Source organism: Mustela nigripes, chromosome 5, assembly GCF_022355385.1.
Source record: "Mustela nigripes isolate SB6536 chromosome 5, MUSNIG.SB6536, whole genome shotgun sequence".
Classification (NCBI taxonomy): domain Eukaryota; kingdom Metazoa; phylum Chordata; class Mammalia; order Carnivora; family Mustelidae; genus Mustela; species Mustela nigripes.
Window position 1 is genome coordinate 26,108,048 of NC_081561.1, and position 19,510 is coordinate 26,127,557.

General features: G+C 41.3%; 1 protein-coding gene across 1 annotated transcript; it reads right to left on the reverse strand.

Annotated features, from left to right (window-relative positions):
- Positions 1 to 9,231: 9,231 nt before the first annotated feature.
- LOC132017164 (olfactory receptor 2W1-like) lies at positions 9,232 to 10,176 on the reverse strand. The gene has a single exon (XM_059398965.1). The coding sequence runs from the start codon at positions 10,174 to 10,176 to the stop codon at positions 9,232 to 9,234; it is 945 nt and encodes a 314-aa protein (XP_059254948.1).
- Positions 10,177 to 19,510: the final 9,334 nt, after the last annotated feature.

Genomic DNA, 19,510 nt, shown 5'->3' on the forward strand with positions numbered 1-19,510 from the left:
CCCCGCCCCCGCCCCCGCCCCCGCCCCTTCACGGGCTGGTTTCACCTACGGAGCTTTGCCCAAATCAGCCGTTTCATTCGGGTTTGCAAAATGGTGATTTTTCTCGTGCAGTGATTTCTGTCACGTCGATGAACGGGAATTTCTGCTAAAGGGTTTCCTCATGGGCATATACATTTGGGGCCACTTGGTTGTCCTGACAGCAGTACAAACAGAAGAGACCGCGGACGCTTCCTTTTCGGTCTGGTTGCCGGTACTCGGAGGGGCCCGCCGGGCGGGGCCGTCGGTGGAGGCGGCGGCAGTGAGCCCCGCCGTCCAGCATCGCCCCGCGCGTAGCTGCCCCGCGCGCTGCGGCGGCGGCCGGGGGCGTGTTCCCTCGAATGCGGTCACGGAGGAGACCGTGCTCCAGCGTGGTCTCTCGTCCTCGCCCTCCCCCGGGAGCCCCCGTCAGCGGCCGGAGCAGTGAGGTCAGACCCGCGTCCTCCAGCCGCCGGCCCCGCGCGGAGACCCTCACCTGCAGCCCGGCTGCCCGCAGGTTCCCGATCGACAGACGCTCGGAGGTCATCAATATTCCATGTCGGATTCCATGGGGATGGTTTTGTGCAGCAATTGATAACGAATGTGTTTGGCTTGGTTTCTCTTTTTGAACCTCATTACAAGCTCATGGGTTTTTAATTTTTATTTATTTATCTTTAAAAAGTTTATCTATGTGAGAGAGAGAGCGTGAGCCGGGGTGAGGCGCAGACGGGCAGGAAGAGAGAGTCCTCAAGCCGACCCGCGGCTGAGCGAGAGCCTGATGCAGGGCTGGATGCCACGACCCTGACACCCTGACCCCAGCCAGAGTCCAACGCAGCCACTGAACCGCCTGAATCACGCAGGAGCCCCTGCAAACGCATGGATGTTTAAAAGAACACATTCGAGTCATTACTTTCGGTGTCCGGAGGATGCCTCTTTGGCGGCTGGGAGCGCCTCTGTTTTGTCTCCTGTGCCCTTTCTATGGAGCCCTGAGAGTCTTTGTTAGCTTTTTATTCGGGAGCAGGACAAGGTATTTCAGGCTCATTTGGCATATTTCTTGCTTCATTTCTCCAAGGCGTAATCAATTTCTCTAGGAGTCTTGATTCCTTTCAGGGGGTCCAGTGACTGCATCTCTTTGCAAATGGTCACACTTAACGTCACTTAAAGCACATCAAAATTGAACCAAATGTACTTAACTATGGGACTGCATTCAGGTTAACTCACTTAGTTCCTGGGTGTGTGAGACCCTGACCAAGTTGTACCTCATGTCCCAGTTTCCTCATCTGCCAAGTGGATCCCGTCGAAGTACCTGACTTTTAGTTGTTCTGAGGGTTAAATGAGGTCATGTACTGAAATCACTCAGTATGTTGCCTGGCATCAAATTTAATGATTAGGATAATAGAATTACAAGTCTGGATGGTACATGGTGATCACAAAAAAGGAATAAATACAGTTCCTTCATTTCACATTTGAGAAGATTGAGTCCCAAGACATCAAAAAATGGTCTAAAATTACATAGGAGGATAAAGAAAAGAAGAGAAACCAAAGATTCCAGAGTCTCGGATCTCAAACCTAGGTTATTTTGCATAGAAATAGAGTCTAGGGGCACCTGGGTGGCTCAGTGGGTTAAAGCCTCTGCCTTCAGCTCAGGTCATGATCCCAAGGTCCTGGGATGGAGCCCTGCATGGGGCTCTCTGCTCAGTGTGGAGCCTGATTCCCTTCCTCTCTCTGCCTACCTGTCTACTTGTAATCTCTGTCTGTCAAATAAATAAACAAAATCTTTAAAACAAAAACAGAGTCTATCCAGCCCAATCAGGGTTTCTGTTTATTCAGAGAGAGAGATTAGTATCACAATCCTGGACTTAAAGCTTTATTGCAAAGTTGTAGTCATCAAGACAGTATGGTACTGGCAAAATAACAGACACAAAGATCAATGGAAGAAAATAGAAAACCCAGAATGGACCCACAACTAATATGCTCAATTAATCTTTAACAAAGCAGGAAAGAATATCCAGTGGATATTCAACAAATGGGATGGAAAATTGGACAGCCACATGCAGAGGAATGAAACTGGACCACTTCTTTATACCATATACAAAAATAAGTTCAAAATGGATGAAAGACCTTAATATGAGAAGGAAACCATTGAAATCCTAGAGGAGAACATAGGCAGCAACCTCTTTAACCTTGGCCATAGCAATTTCTTACTAGACACGTACATCTCTGGAGGCAAGGGAAACAAAGGCAAAAATGAATTACTGGGACTTCATTAAGATAAGAAGTTTCTGCAGAGTGAAGGAAGTAACACAACTAAAAGGCAGCCTATGAATGGGAGAAGATATTTGGAAATGTCATTACAGATAAAGGGCTGGTATCCAAGATCTATAAAAAACTTCTCAAACTCAACACCCAAAAAGCAAATAATCCATTAAGAAATGGGCAGAAGACAGAACAGACACTTCTCCCAAGAAGATATACAAATGGCCAACAGACACATGAGAAAATGCTCCACATCCCTTGGCATCAGGGAAGTACAAATCAAAACCACAGTGATATCCCCCCATCTTACACCACTCAGAATGGCGAAAATTAATAAGTCAAGGAACAACAGATTTTCACGAGGAAGCAGAGAAAGGGGAACCCTCCTATACTGTTGCTGGGAATGCAAGCTGGTGCAGCCAATCTGGAAAATAGTATGGAGGTTCTTCAAGATGTTAAAAATAGAGCTACCCTATGACCCACTAATTGCACTACTTGGTATTTACCCCAAAGATACAGATGTAGTGAAAAGAAGGGGCACCTGCACCCCAATGTTCATAGCAGGAATGTCCTGTGGAAAAAGCCCGGATGTCCACTGATAGGTGAATGGATAAAGAAGACGTGCGCATGCGCGCGCGCACACACACACACACGGAATATCACACAGCCATCAGAAATGAAATTTTTCCATTTGTAATGTCATGGATGGAACTGAAGGTATTATGCTATGTGAAATAAGTCAATCAGAGAAAGGCAGTTATATGATCTCACTCATGTGGAATTTAAGAAACAAAACAGAAGATCATAGGGAAACTGAGAAAAAAATAAAACAGGTTGAAACTTGAGAGGGAGACAAACCATAAGAGACTCTTACAGGACACAAGCTAAGCGTTGCAGGAGGGGAGGTGGTGGGTGTGATATAACTGGGTGATGGACATTAAGGAGGGCACATGATGTAATAATGGGCACTGGGTGTTGTATAAGACTGATGAATCACAAACCTCTACTTCTGAAACCAATAATATGTTATATGCTAATTAATTGAATTTAAATTAAAAAATTATTTCCCCCCAAGAAGAAAAAAAGAAATTACTGTTTACTCTGCACTAATATCTTAAGTTTTTCAGATGCTATTTTGTTAACTCTCATTGAATCAGGTGAGAATATATTTGTTCTGTCTCCCTAACATGAATGCAAAGTCTTTTCTAGCATAGAATCCACATTTTCTATGAATAATGTCTTCATCAAAATCCAGAATAGAGTTTACCTTCAGTATCTGTATGATATAAAATATATCCCCCAGTGAGGATGCTATCAGTAGACGTGATACAGCCGTGCCAACTGAAATAAGGGAATCGTATATCTGTGGCTTTTTCAGAGTTCACATAACAAATATTTATGTATCATGAAGTCCACTCCACTGTGTGCTAGGGATAACTAGTCCCTCACTTCAGGAAGCTCACAGTCTAGTACGGTGCTTCCTAAACATTAGTGGGCATATGAACTGGGGTGCTAGCTACTAAGAGTGCAGATTCAGTCCTGCTCCCGGTGTTAGCTGGGAGGTCCCGGTGCTGCTCAGGAATCTGTATTTGTGATGAGCACTCCACTGACTCAGTTTCAAGTGGTCCTTCCACATCGCTCAGGGAAATACTCTCCAGTTGATCAATATGCCTTTTGAAAACAAAGCCAAGAGGACATCAAGGCAGACGGGCATGAAATTCCCATTGTACCACAGTAACTGACCAAGCCTGTGGGAAGACGAAGGTTGTGGGTTAAGAGTGTGATAAGGGGATTACACACTTGTATCTACGGTGATAAAAATAAAATGGATCCAAGTGTAGGGATCCACATGGTTTTGAAGGATAGGTTGTAACTCCAGTGTGCAGTTTTTCCTGTATTTATTCTTCTGGAAGATTTTTAAATGTAAGATTCATAGTTGGGAGTACTCTTTGAAATGTCCTGAAGTTGCTAAGATAAAGAAAGAAGACAACAGAAGTAGAAACTCTGAGTCTTTAGGACTCACCTGCACAGAAGCTTCTGGGGCTTTCTCAAGTCTGCTGCTCACGGATCAGAAACATAAGACCTCTGACCTCACTCCAGAGTGGAGGTCATAGCATGTCTGGGAAACTGTAGTGCTCCTTGTAGGGAAGGGAACAGGGCATGATTACCTAGAGAGTCAAATAAAGCCACCTCAAAGCCTGGTCCTACCCTTCTGGTCAGTAAGAGGTCCATAGAGATCAGGGGGAATAAAAAAGCTGAGACTAAATGACAGATGGATTTAAAATATTCTGAGTACCCAAAACTTATAAATAACTTCTCCAAATCAATCACCAGAAGGCAGACAACTGAGTAGAAGTGTGGCAAAAGAAGAGGCACATCACAAAGTCGTCTAAATAGCCTGGGAATGTTTCCAGAGGCTCAGCTTCATTGGTGAACAGGGAAGTGCCAGTGAAAACCTCAGGAGGCCTCACTGCATGCCTACTACGGTGTCTAAAAGGAACAGGGTGCTCTGAGTGTTGGCAGGCTTGCTGAGCAGCGGTATATTTTAACATGGCTGCTGGGTTGGGAAACTCCCACCCTCTCCAGCCCAATAGCTCCTAGTGACGAGCACAGCAGAAATGCATACATGGTTTCACCAAGAGACAGGTTCCCACTGTTCACAGCAGCACCCTTTGTAATAAGCAAAACTGGAAATAACTCAAATGTCCATCGGTGAAATAACAAAGTATAATATTACCACGTGGCACAACACATACGCAATTAGCTGTGACTAGTGGCAGAAGCCAAACACAAAAGCATGTATACTGCTTTGTTCCCTTCATATAAGATCAGAAACAAGCAAAAGTAGCCAATCGGGTTAGAAGCCAGGAAAATTACTACCTCAGGTAGAGGTGGGAGGCAGGGAGACACTGCCTGAAGGGGGCACAGAGGAGTAGGCAACCGAGGTGCACAGAGTGTAGTCACGTGGGTGCTTCTGCTTCATGAAAATTCATCCCGCTGGACGTTTAACCGTTTGCACACTTTTCTGTACACCTTATACCCAATATGATTTCACCTTCACCCCCCAAAAAACTCCCACAAATATATAAACATTTCGTAGCAAGAGGGAGCTAAATCACAGAATCAGCTTTCTGGTCCCAGAAAGGCAAAGGCACATTATACTGGGCTGCTTTGTTTCTGCTGAAGGAAAAAATTGTTTCTGATGGAGTGTGTGCAGTGAGATTCTGCAGCAGTCTCCCTCAGATCTAGAGGAGGTGGCCGGGATTAAACGGTGAGTCTTAATCTTTTCAAAGAACTAGCTCCTAGGGGTGCCTGGCTGGCTCAGTTGGTTAAGCCTCTGCCTTCAGCCAAGGTCATGATCTCAGGATCCTGGGATCAAACCCCATATCGGGCTCCCTGCTCTGTGGGTTGTCTGGTTCTCCCCCTCCCTCTGCTTGCTGCTCCTCCTGCTTGTGCTCTGTGTCTCTGAGTCAAATAAATAAAATCTTAAAAAAAAAGAATCAGCTTTTAGTTTCTTTGATATATTCTACTGTTCTTTTGGTTTCTATGTCATTGATTTCTGCTCTAATCTTTATTACTTATTAAGGTTGTGTAGTTGAGAACTATCTTGTTCCTTTAGAAAGGTTTGTTTTGCTATATACTTCCCTCTTAGCCAGCTTTGCTGCATCCCAAAGATTTTGAACAGTTGTGTTTTCATTTTCATTTATTTCCATGAATTTTTAAAATTCTTCTTTAATTTTCTGGTTGACCCATTCATTCTGTAATAGGATGCTCTTTAGCCTCCATGAATTTGGGTTCTTTCCAGCTTTCCTCTTGTGATTGAGTTCTAGCTTCAGAGCACTGTGGTCAGAAAATCAGTTGAGACCTGATTTGTGACCCAGGATGTGATCTATTCTGGAGAATGTTCCATGTGCACTAGAGAAGAATGTGTGTCCTGTTGCTTTGGGATGAAATGTTCTGAATAGATCTGTGAAGTCCATCTGGTCCAGTGTGTCATTTAAGGCCTTTATTTCCTTGTTGATATTTTGTTAGATGATCTGTCCATTTCAGTCAGGTGGTGTTAAAGTCTCCTACTATTATTGTATTATTGTTGATGTGTTTCTTTGATTTTGCCATTAATTAGTTTATATAATTGGCTGCTCCTATGTTAGGGGCATATATATTTAAAATTACTAGATCATGGGCACCTGGGTGGCTCAGTGGGTTAAATCTCTGCCTTCGGCTCTGGTCATGATCTCAGGGTCCTGCAATCGAGTCCTGCATTGGGCTCTCTGCTTAGCAGGGAGCTTGCTTCCCCCACCCCTCTCTGCCTGCCTCTCTACCCACTTGTAATCTCTCTCTGTCCAATAAATAAATAAAATATTTGAAAAAAAATAAAATTATTAGATCTTCTTGTTAGACAGACCCTTTAAATATGATATAGTATCCTTCTTCATCTCTTATTACAGTTTTTGGCTTAAAATCTAATTTTCTGATATAAGGATCACCACCCCAGCTTTCTTTTGATGTCCCTTAGCATGGTAAATTGTTTTCCATGCCCTCACTTTATGTCTGAAGTGTTTATGTGTCCAAAATGAGTTTCTTGTAGATAGCTATTGAAGGGGCTTTTTAAAAAAATTCAGTCTGATACCCTGTGTCTTTCGATTGGGGCATTTAGCCCATTTACATTCAGGGTTTCTATTGAAAGATATGAATGTAGTGCCATTGTATTGCCTAGAAGGTGACTGTTACTGTATATTGTCTGTTCCTTTCTGGTTTGTTACTTTTAGGTTCTCTCTTTGCTTAGAGGACCCCTTTCAATATTTCTTGTAGGGATAGCTTGGTGTTTGCAAATTAATTTTTGTTTGTCCTGGAAGCTTTTTATCTCTTCTATTTTCAATGACAGCCTAGCTGGATGTCGTATTCTTGGCTGCATATTTTTCTCATTTGGTGATCAGAATATATCATGCCAGTCCTTCCTGGCCTGCCAGGTCTCTGTGGGTAGGTCTGCTGCCAATCTTGTATTTCTCTGTTGTATGTCACAGACCTCTTGTCCCAAGCTGCTTTCAGGACTTTCTCTTTGTCACTAAGACTTGTAAGTTTTACTATTAGATGATGGGTTGTGGACCTATTTTTATTGATTTTGAGAGGGATTCTCTGTGCCTTCTGGATTTTGATGCTTGTTCCCTTCACCAAGTTAGGGAAATTCTCTGCTATAATTTGCTCCAATATACCTTCTGCCCCACTCTCTCTTTCTTCTTCTGGAATCCCAATTATTCTAATACTTATGGTATCACTTAGCTCTTGAATTCTCTCTCTGTATTCCAATAGTTGTTTGTCTCTCTTTTCTCAGCTTCTGTATTCTCCATCATTTGGTCTTCTGTATCGCTAATTCTCTCTTCTGCCTCATTGATCCTAGCAGTAAGAGCCTCCATTTTTTATTGCCCCTCATTAATAGTTTTTTAAGTTTTAACTTGGTTAGACTTTAGTTCTTTTATTTCTCTTGAAAGGTATTCTTTAGTATCTTCCATGCTTTTTTCGAGTTCAGCTAGCTCCTTGATAATCATCATTCTGCACTCTAGTTCTGACATATTACTAATGTCCATTATTGAATAGGTCCCTAGCCATTGGTATTGCCTCTTCTTTTTTTTTTTTTTTTTTTTGAGGTGAGATTTTCTGCCTTGTCATTTTATCCAGATATAAATAGATAAATGAGAGAACAAAATACTAAAAGGATAGCAATGACCCCAGAAAAAATATACACTAGCTAAATCAGAAGAGACCCAAAACTGCGTGTAGAAGAAAGGGGGAAAAAAGAAAACAAATATATATATATATTTATTAGACTAGTGAATAGAACAGAACCACACATTTGATTTTGGGTGTATTTTGGTATGTTAGAAGAAACTACCTCCCAAAATTTTAAAGAAAGGAAAAATTATATATGTATATATATACACACACACAAAAATAAGGGTGAACATGATGAAGCAATGGAATATGACTGTAAAGATGAAAACTTAAAAAGATTCTAAAAAAGGAATTGATAAGTTGGTTGAAAAAAGAATTAAAAAAAGAGGAAAGAATGTAATCAGGCTGGACTAGAACAGAGCTATGTACTAGATTTAGGGTATATTTTGATCTATTAGAAGAAACTGTATGCCAAAATTTTTTAAAGAAAAAACCCTATATGTATACAAAAAATAAGGTTAAATACAATGAAGGGATAAAATATGACTTTAACAATGAAAATTTAAAAAAGATTTTTAAAAAGGTATTGCTAAGATAAAGTAGTTAAAGTCATTAAAATATGAAAGAGGAAAAATTAAAAAAGAATAGGAGAAAATAAAATGAAAAAAATTTAACTTTGAAAGACTAAAGGGTCATGGGAAAAAAGCCAGGAATTCTATATGTTGCATTCCTGTATCTCTGGAATTCTGCAGTTCTCGTTGATCAGTGAACTTGGTCTTGGCTGGATTTCTTGCTGATCTTCTGGGGGAGAGGCCTGTTGTAGTGATTCCCCAATGTCTTTGTCTGAGGTGGAACTGTACCACCCTTGTTCCTCCCACTGTGGTCTGTCTTCCCGTAGGTTACCTCAGATTCACTTCTCTGCATGTCCTACTTTCCATATCGTGGTCGCTTTTCTGTTTCTAGAATTGCTTTTCTTCTCTTCTATCTCCTGTTGAGTTTGTAGGTGTTTGGAAGGTTTGATAACTATCTAGCTGAACTCCTGGGATCCGATGATATTTGGGTGTCCTACTCTTCTGCCATCTTGCTCCTCTCTCTGTACAAAGCTTCTTTATATGTCTGTATCTCTTTTTCCTTGTAATTTTTATCTATTTCCTATTTATTTACAAAGTCAGTACCTACAACAAATCTTGGTATGTGGTCAACACCCATTAAGAGCTCTTTGCATTAATGAATCAGTTCATCTTCTGTTGGTAAAAGTCAGTATTATTTCCTAGCTCTCTTCCATCTAACTCATGACTTGGCTGACCATTTTTCTACATGTAATATTCTCTTTACTGCGCTCTTTACATCTTTGTTTCTTAAAGTATAGATCAGAGGGTTAAGGCTGGGTGTGATGATTGCATAAAAGAGAGTAAGGAACTTCCCCTCATCTTGGGATGTGCTATTCTGTGGCCTCATATACATGTAAATGATTGTTCCATAAAACAGAGTTACTACTGTGAGGTGGGAACCACATGTATTAAGGACCTTACGCCATCTTGCCTCTGATTTGATCCTCATGACAGCTTGAGTGATAACTCCATATGAGATGAGAATTAGTGATATAGGTGCTAGAAGAAATACCACTCCAAGAGCAAAGACAGTGATCTCAATTACTTTTGAATAGACACAAGCCATCTTGATCAATGCTGGCATCTCACACAAAAAATTGTCTACCTTCCGGTGCCCACATCTTGGCAAATTCAAAGTCAAGGAGCAAACAATTAAGGCACTTCCAAGACCACCTAACCAGGCAGTGAGCACCATCTTCTGGCAAAGTTGAGGGTTCATTATGACCGTGTAGTGAAGAGGTTGACAGACAGCAGCATAGCGGTCATAGGCCATCACAGCCAAGAGAAGACATTCAGTGGATCCCAGGTCAAGGGCAAAGAAGAACTGGAGCACACACCCTCCGTACGTAATAGACCTTGTCGGACCCCATAGATTTACCAGCATCTGGGGAATAATGCTAGTCGTATAGCAGAGATCCAAAAAGGACAAATTGGATAAGAAGAAATACATGGGCGTATGGAGCTGGGTGTCTAGGTAAGATACCAGAATGATGGTTGTGTTTCCTACCAGAGTCACAATATAGAAGATGAAGACCACCCCAGAGATGATGGGTTCTAATTGGGGCCGGTCAGAAAAGCCCAGCAGGATGAAATCTGTGGTGGAACTTCCATTGTTTGTGTCCATGGCTCCTTAGGAAAGTCTAGGAGACAAGATCGTGGTAATCACAATAGCATCAGCCCTAGGCAGAAATAAAAATCTCTGTAGTTTGCCATGAATATCCCAAACTCACTCATTTTTGTGTTTTCTCTCATTTGGAACACCTCTGTTAACGCTTTCTTGTGTTCCGTGCCAAAAGCCTCTCTGTGTTTACTCATAACCAGAATGGTTTAGACAATAATATGGTAAACCCAATCACACTGAATTGCAAGTCATTGAAAGGGTTTAATATACCATGACTCCTATGGTTCTGTGTATTTTTGTTAATTAAGAAATTCATGAAGTTAATGTTATAATTGAAGAGCGGGATATATTTTGAGGTGTTGTTCCTTCTTGAATGCATGACAAATTTTTCCCTTGTCAAGGAAAGGAGTTTAAGATAAAAAGTTAAATGACCCATTTTCTTGGAATAAGCTGCACTATTTGGTAGCAGGATCACTTTCCATATTAACTTCTGGATGTGTTCATTCCAGCCATCGCTATCACCGTCCCCACAACCTCTTCCTCTTGTCTCCCCTCCTATTCGTCATTGCAGACACAGCTCTCCTGTGTATTTTGGTGTTCCCAATTATACTGATCTTTTTTGGTGCCAGGAAAATGCTGTCTTTCCTTTTAACCTTCATTTCCATGTACAGAGGCCATGTGTTTCTAGGAATACCTTTCATGACCGCTGTCACACCGTATAAACAGCCTACTGACTTGTAGAGTTAAAAACGGATTCCAGAAACATTGGCTACCACTCACACACAGCAACCACCTGTGTCAGCTCCTGCTCACCTGACCATTAGAAGATCGGTCACTCGAACAAGATGTAGCTCAGTAAGTAGTCAGTGAGTTCTCTGCACGGCCTTTACCAAATATATGAATCAATCCTCTGGTTTCTTTGGAACTCTATAGGTAAACCTCATTTCAATTCTGAAAGATTACAGAAAAGGGATTAGGAGAACATAAATTTCACTATTTCTGAATATATCATTAAATAGATGGAATGTTTAATCTTTGAATCATTTATAATCTTTTAAGGTTTTTTTTTGGTTTATAAGTGTTTTATGCATGTAATTTCTTTTTTTTAAAAAAAGACTTTATTTATTTATTTGATAGCAGAGATCACAAGTAGGCAGAGAGACAGGGAAGCAGGCTCCCCACTGAGCAGAGAGCCCGATGCGGACTCGATCCCAGAACCCTGAGATCATGACCTGAGCCTAAGGCCGCTGCTTAACCCACTGAGCCACTCAGGTGCCCTATGCATATAATTTCTGATCATGAATGTCAGACCTGGGGTACTTAGTATTCATAGTATGTTTGGGGACAAGGACTGATACATTTATTTGCTGCAGTTACAGTAAAGTAAGGTAAATTAAATTACCTACAGTATTTGTTTTAAGCAGTTTAGTTAGAACTTGAAAATGTATCATGAAAAGGAGCTGTTATTACTAAGTAGTATGAGATAGGGATATATATTTTCTAAATACAACATGGAAATTTAATGTGTTTATGTGGTGGGTGTCAGCTAAGTTGGCCATAGTGCTTAAGTGCACAAATTCTGGACTCAGAGCTTGGTGTCAAAGCCCAGGCTCACTACTTGGAGGTAATGTGTCCTTGGGCAATATATGTAAAGTGTTTGCACATCAGATTTCTCTGTATGTTCAGTAAAGACAATAATATTCCTCAAAGGGAGGTGTTGTGGGTTAGTATTTGTGAAAACACTAGGAACAGAGCTTGGTTTATATTTAATTCTCAAAATTAAAAATTGTATTCATCTACCCACAAATTATTATTCTGTTTACCCCTGTTCTCTTCGTTTTTCATACTGATATTACTGTGATAGGCTAGAACTAAACTAGGAATGCTTAAAATTTTACATCTGTATGACTTTTTAAATGCATAGACACTCATGTACACAAAGTGAAACACACGGTACACATACTGAACTGATAAACCCAGAGGCAGGGGAGGACAGAGGACTTAGCTCCCAGCATGCCTTGACTACAAAATGCCCTAGAGTTCTTTGCCCCTTAAGGTGGAATAGTGTGGGGATTCAGAGGCCACAGAAATTTAGAGCTGAAGTAGACTCAGAAAGCAGGATCCGCTCTTCTGCTCTAGGAACGAGGTCTCCTACAGAATGTTCACACAACTCCTGTTTGCAGAGTTTCATAGCTGTCCTTTAATCAGTGCGTCACCCCTACATCCAGGCACTGGCTCTTTTTCTTTATTCTGGGAATAACATGGAATAAGTCAATTCAACAAGACTTCATTAAAAGAACCGTTTTGTGGGGCACCTGGGTGGCTGAGTGCGTTAAGCTCTGCCTTCGGCTCAGGTCATGGTCCCAGGGTCCTGGGATCGAGCCCTGCATCAGGCTCTCTGCTCAGTGGGAAGCCTGCTTCCTCCTCTCTCTCTCTCTCTGCCTGCCTCTCCAACTACTTGGGATCTCTGTCTGTCAAAAAAAAAAAAAAAAAAGGAACAGTTTTGTTATACAACAGAATATAGAGAGAAAAGCAAAAGTCTGATGAGTTAAGGTGAATTTCTTGTAGCCAACAGGCAGATCAAGAAGTTGAACCATGACAAGCACCCCAGGAGCTTCTTCCAGTTGCCGCCCAATCATTACTTCTTCCTTTCCCCAAAATAGTCACTAGCCTGATGTTTATAGTAATCAACCCCTTGTCTTTTAATAGGTTGATTATCAAAATATGGATCTCTAGACAATACTGCTCATTAAAAATTGTTTATATGTCTTTTGAGTTTCCTTCAATATTAGAGCCTAGTATCAAATATGCTCTTAGGTTTACGTTTCCATAGTAAGTGTTTGATGGCTCTCAGCTCTTCCTAACACTGTATGATGTTTAATTACCACGCTTCTTTGGTTGCGATTGATTGGACTTACCATGATTTACTGAATGCCTTCAGTTAGCAAGTTGGGAAGTGAGCACATCCTCTAGGTATGCTGTACAACTGAAGAAGGCTGGGAGCATTCACAATGCACGTACAGTTTCTAAAACACACATTAGCTAGGTTTTGCAGGTTCAAAGCATCACTGGCTCAGTTTAAGCTTTGGGTCACATAAGGTCCCAGGAATTCTGATTAAATGTGTCAAACCTGAAATTGCACATTATGTAATTTAATGTTGCGAATCAAAATATAGGACTTTTCCTTTATGGTTGTAAAGATTTCTATATTGGTTTAAGGCTTGGGTCTCAACTTTTAGCTATTTTTATAATTTTAATACACAAGTGAACATAATACTAAAAAGGGGAGAGTGCAAGCTGAAGAAATGGATGTTAAAACGAGGCACATGTTATTTCCACTGAAACGGATTTTCAGTTTTAATGGTATGGACTTCAGTTTCTAATAGCATAGCATGGTATGGACCAGTTTCTTCCTTTTTTTTTTTTTAAAGAGATTTTATTTCTTTATTAGAGAGAGAGAGAGAGAGAGTGAGTGAGCAAGAATGAGGAAAGCATGAGCAGGTGGAGTTGATTTGTGTATCCGCGCAGGTAGGTGGGGAGGGAGGGGGCAGGCTCCCCACTGAGCAGGGACATTCCAGGCAGGGCTGGATCCCAGGACCCTGGGATCACGACCTGAACTGAAGGCAGATGTTTCCTCAGCCATTCAGGCACCCCTGGACTTTAGTTTCTAGTGTTCCTTTTTCCAGTGAAATATAAGAGAATAGAAGCAAATGTATTTAAACATAATTTGAAGTATAGAATGGTGTGGAGGGAAAACTAGAAACAAAACTAGAGCACATTTACCTTTGAGGAGGGAAGAATTCACAGCTGTTGGTTTCTCATGTAGTCCGTTGATACCCATGTTCCCGTGATGGTGAGCCTTCGTTGCGTGGGTCATCAGAAGGATTCTTGTTCGGCAGCTTACTGAGTCCATGAAATACTGATTAGCTCCCATTCTCTTGTACCAATACCAATACCACAATCACATTTGCATTGAAATGCACCAGCTGAACTAAGATTCGGTGAATTCTTTAATGTGGATGTTGGAGAAAAACTACATGTGGGACTGGTGGAAAATTTGATGAATTTGGTTTGTTGAATTTTTTTTTGATGGGATATTTGTAGTCTTTTGTGTACACTCCTGTTGGACACATTTGTAGGTGGGTCTCTGCCCGTTTAAACCAGGAGAGCCCTCTGCTGGTCTGAGTGTACTCCAGGAAGTGTTTATGTAGGACTGTAGATGTTGATGTGCTGTAGACCTGGGGACTGGTGCCCCACAGAGGTGATTAACAAATCTTAGACTGTGGTCAGAGGCTCAGCCAAGCAATTATTTTAGGAAAGCTTCCCTTAAGACATCGGGTTTCACTTGTTCTTTTTTCTTGAGTTTTCCTTTTAGATTTCCTCCATGGAAATTAATTTCAGAGATGAACTTATTTATGTATGAAATTTACTATTGAAGATTGAAAATACAATGTAAACCATGTCTATAAAAATAAACACATTTAATTGAACTTTTAAATTGGAGAATAGTAGGCAATCATCTAGGAGTTGTGTTTGCAGGAAAGAAAATGTTTTTTTAAAAATAATCATAAGGGGCGCCTGGGTGGCTCAGTGGGTTGGGCTGCTGCCTTCGGCTCAGGTCATGATCTCAGGGTCCTGGGATCGAGTCCCGCATCGGGCTCTCTGCTCAGCGAGGAGCCTGCTTCCCTCTCTCTCTCTCTCTCTCTGCCTGCCTCTCCATCTACTGTCAAATAAATAAATAAAATCTTAAAAAAAAAAATAAAAATAATCATAAACATGTGAGTCATGAGCCATACCATCTTTGTTCCGTTTCAGCGAGTTAAAAACAGTAGCATGAGCACATGCAGTGTGCCGCTCACGCAGTGTACCGCTCAGCTCGGGAGCTGGGGTCTTACTACGAGCCTGTAGCTACCCCTGTGCCTTTACACTCTCTTGTTCCTACCTGACCCCCAGGTGATCTTGAGTTTTGTGTTCATCACGCACTTGCATTAGAATGTGATTTGTGTATCAACTCATGCGCATCCACATGTCACTGTCTGATGTCTAAATGGCATGTATTTTATTTTATTTTATTTTATTTTTTTAAAAGACTTTATTTGTTTATTTGACAGACAGAGATCACAAGTAGGCAGAGGGGCAGGCAGAGAGAGAGAAGCAAGCTCCCTGCTGAGCAGAGAGCCGGATGCGGAGCTCGATGAGCTCGATCCCAGGACTCTGGGACATGACCTGAGCCGAAGGCAGAGGCTTTAACCCACTGAGCCACCCAGGCGCCCCATAAATGGCATGAATTTTAAAGATTAGTTTATTTGAACTTCCACAAAAGGTATCACATCTTATATGTGCTTTTGGGACTTTCCTTTCTTCACCAACACTCTGTCTGTGGGGTTCCAGTCTAGTTAGTGTAGGTGTGGTTCATTTATTTCTACTACTGTGTGATATTCCGTTTGTGACTATATGACAGTTATTTTATCTCTTCTCATTCTGGTTACAGTTCTTGGCTTATATGAAAGGCATTGGGAAGAATGATTTTTTTTTTTAATGTCTCTTGGGTCCTGTATGCAGGAAGGTCTTTTGTGTGTATGCCTAGGACAGGGATGGCCGGTTAGGAGATGAGCGAACTTCAGAAGGCAGTTTCCTCCAGAGTGGTTCTATCAATTTATCGTATGCTAGTTTTGTATGAATTATTCCATTAACTTACATTTTCTCTAATGCCTGGTGTTGCAGACTTTTAAATCATTGCCATCTGAAAAATTGTAAATGCTATCGAGTTGTGGCCTTGATGTTCATTTCCCTAATCACTAATGATATTGACGACATTTCCATATCCCTACTGCTATGTACAGTTGTCCCTCTATGAAAAACCTGTTTGTAGATTCTGACAGTTGTTCTTTGGCATTGCTTCTGATTTGTTCCTCCTTAATTGATAGGGTTCTTTATAATTGCTTTTAACTATCTGTTGCTTGTGTGCTTTGCAACATTTTCTCTTAATTTGTTGCTTGACATTTTACTTTAAAAAATATGTCTCCAGGGCGCCTGGGTGGCTCAGTGGGTTAAAGCCTCTGCCTTCGGCTCAGGTCATGATCCCAGGGTCCTGAGATCAAGCCCCGCATCGGGCTCTCTGCTTGGCAGGGAGCCTGCTTCTCCGTCTCTCTCTGCCTGTCTCTCTCCCTACTTGTGATCTCTGTCTGTCAAATAAATAAATAACATTTAAAAAAAAAATTCTCCTATGATGACTAACATAACATAATAAAAAATAGAAAAAAAAGTCTCTTGGTCATCAGGATTTGTAAATTAAAACATGGAAGAATCTTTTTTTAAGTTAATTTTATTTTTTCAGTGTGAAACATGGAATAATCTTTTAATTGGTCTTTAAGAAGTCCTTCTCTAGGGGCACCTAGGTGGCTCAGTCGGTTAAGCATCTGCCTTCGGCTCAGATCATGATCCCAGAGTCCTGGGATCCATTCCCATATTGAGCCCCATGCTTAGTGGGGAGTCTGTTTTTCTCTCTGTCTATGCCTGCTTCTCCTTCTCCCTCTGCCTGCCATTTCCCCGCTTGTTCTCTCTCTCTCTGTCAAATAGGTAAATAAAATCTTGGAAAAGAAAAAAAGAAATCCTTCTGTATTCTGAAATGAGAAAGATACTAAGGTTCTGAAATGTTTATTTATTTTTAGAAGTCTGATGTGGGACTCGATCCCAGGATGTGGGACTCGATCCCAGGACGCTGGGATCGTGACCTGAGCTGAAGGCAGCAGCTTAACCAACTGAGCCACCCAGGCGCCCCTGTGATAACAATTTTTAAGATCTACTCTCTGAGGCATGCCTGGGTGGCTTAGTCTGTTAAGCATCTACCTTTGGCTTAGGTCATGATCCCAGGACCCTGGGATTGAGTCCCGCATTGGGCTCCCTGCTCCACAGGGAGCCTGCTTCTCCCTCTCCCTCTGCCCTCCCCTCTGCTCATGCTCTCTCTCTCTCTCTCTTACTTGCTCCCAAATAAATAAAATCTTAAAAAAAGATCTACTCTCTGAGCAACTTTTAAATATGCAATACAGTATTATTAATTATAGTCACCATTCTGTACCTTAGATCCTAATCAGTTAATTGTTTTATAACAATTTTTGATCCCCTTCACCATTTCACCCACCCCTGCTTCTGGCAACCTCTGTTCTCTGTGTCTAAACTTTTTTTTTTTTTAATTTTACACATTGTTGAGGTCATATGGTATTTATCTTTTTCTGTCTGACTTTTGTTTTTAACATTTTATTTATTTATTTGACAGAGATCACAAGTAGGCAGAGAGTCAGGCTGGGGGGTGGGGGAAAGCAGGCTCCCCGCTGAGCAGAGCACCCGATGTGGGGCTCGAACCCAGGACCCTGGGATCATGACCTGAGCCGAAGGCAGAGGCTTAACCCACTGAGTCACCCAGGTGCCCCTTTGTCTGACTTTTTTCACTTAGCATTATTCCCTCAAGAACTATCCACGTGGTCACATGTGACAAAATTTCATGTTTAAAAAAGATTTTATTTATTTATATCTTTTAAGAGAGAGAGAAAGAGAGAGAGAGAATGAGCTGGGGTAGAGAAGGGAAGAGAGAGGGAGGCGGCTTGGGAATCTAAAGCAGACTCCATGCTGAGGTCAGAGGCAGGCCTGGGGCTGATCTCATGGCCCTGAGATCATAACCTGAGCTGAAATCAGGATTTAGACCCTTAAATGACTGAGCCACCCAGAAACCCCAAAATTTCATTTTTTAATGGCTGAACAATATTCTGTGGAATACGTAATACTACATTTTCTTTATCAATGGACACTTACATCTTCAATGAACATGGGGTGTGTATATCTTTTCAAATTAGTGTTTTTGTTTTCTTGAGAATAATATTCAGAAGTGGAATTGCTGGAACATAGGGTCATCCTATTTTTAATGTTTTGAGGAACCTCCATATTATTTTCCATGGTAGCCACCCAATTTACATTCCCACCAGCAGTGCATGAGCAGCCTGCCCAGCTGGGAAACCCAGGCGCTCACTCACTAGTTCCCACTACCCCAAAGGAGAAGTCGTAGGCTGAGAAGGTCGCTCTTGCAACTCGCTGTTGCGGGTTTAAGGTGACACGGGTAGTAGAGGGAACCTGCTCTGCAGGGCATTCAGTCTTGGATTGGTCTCTGCTCTGACAGTGTGCTGGGACTTCTCTGCTGGTCTGCAGGATGGCACAAAGCACTGTCATCTGTTGCTTGTGTCACTAGCAGTGTTATTTTGCTAGGAGGTGGTAGAAAGCTCCTCTTTTGATGTATTGATGATGTCGCTCTTCTGAATCTAAGCATTTTCTCTTCCTTTTTTTTTTAAGATTATTTATTTATTTATTTATTTGACAGAAAGAAATCACAAGCAGGCAGAGAGAGAGAGGGGGAAGCAGGCTCCCTGCTGAGCAGAGAGCCTGATGTGGGGCTCAATCCCAGGACCCTGAGATCATGACCTGAGCCGAAGGCAGAGGTTTTAACCCACTGAGCCACCCAGGCGCCCTGCATTTTCTCTTCTTTTTAAAAAAATTTAAAATCAATTAATTAACATATAATATATTGTTAGTCTCAGAGGTGGAGATCAGTGATTCATCAGGTGCATGTAACACCCGGTGCTCATTTCATGAATTGCCCTCCTTCCCTGTGTTCAACTGTTTTGTTCCTTAAATTCTACATATGACTGATATCATATGGTATTTATTTTTCTCCAATTCACTTATTTTGATTAGCATAATACCCTCTAGTTTCATCCACATTCTTGAAAATAGCAAGACTTCAACCTTTTGATGGCTGCATAATATTCCATTACACACACACACACACACATCTTTTTTTTTTTTACTTTTATTTTTTATTCATTTTTTATTTTTGGCGTATATCCCTTCACCTTCTTTATTCACAAGCAAAAACATGCATACACTCAAAGGTAGACAGTTTTATATAAATAGAATTGCACTACAGATATTTTTCAATTTAAATTATTTATTTATTTATTTTTTATTTTCAGCATAACAGTATTCATTATTTTTGCACCACACCCAGTGCTCCATGCAATCTGTGCCCTCTATAATACCCACCACCTGGTACCCTGACCTCCTACCCCCCGCCCCTTTAAAACCCTCGGGTTGTTTTTCAGAGTCCATAGTCTCTCATGGTTCATCTCCCCTTCCAATTTCCCCCAACTCCCTTCTCCTCTCTAACTCCCCATGTCCACCATGCTATTTGTTATGCTCCACAAATAAGTGAAACCATATGATAATTGACTCTCTCTGCTTGACTTATTTCACTCAGCATAATCTCTTCCAGTCCATCCATGTTGCTACA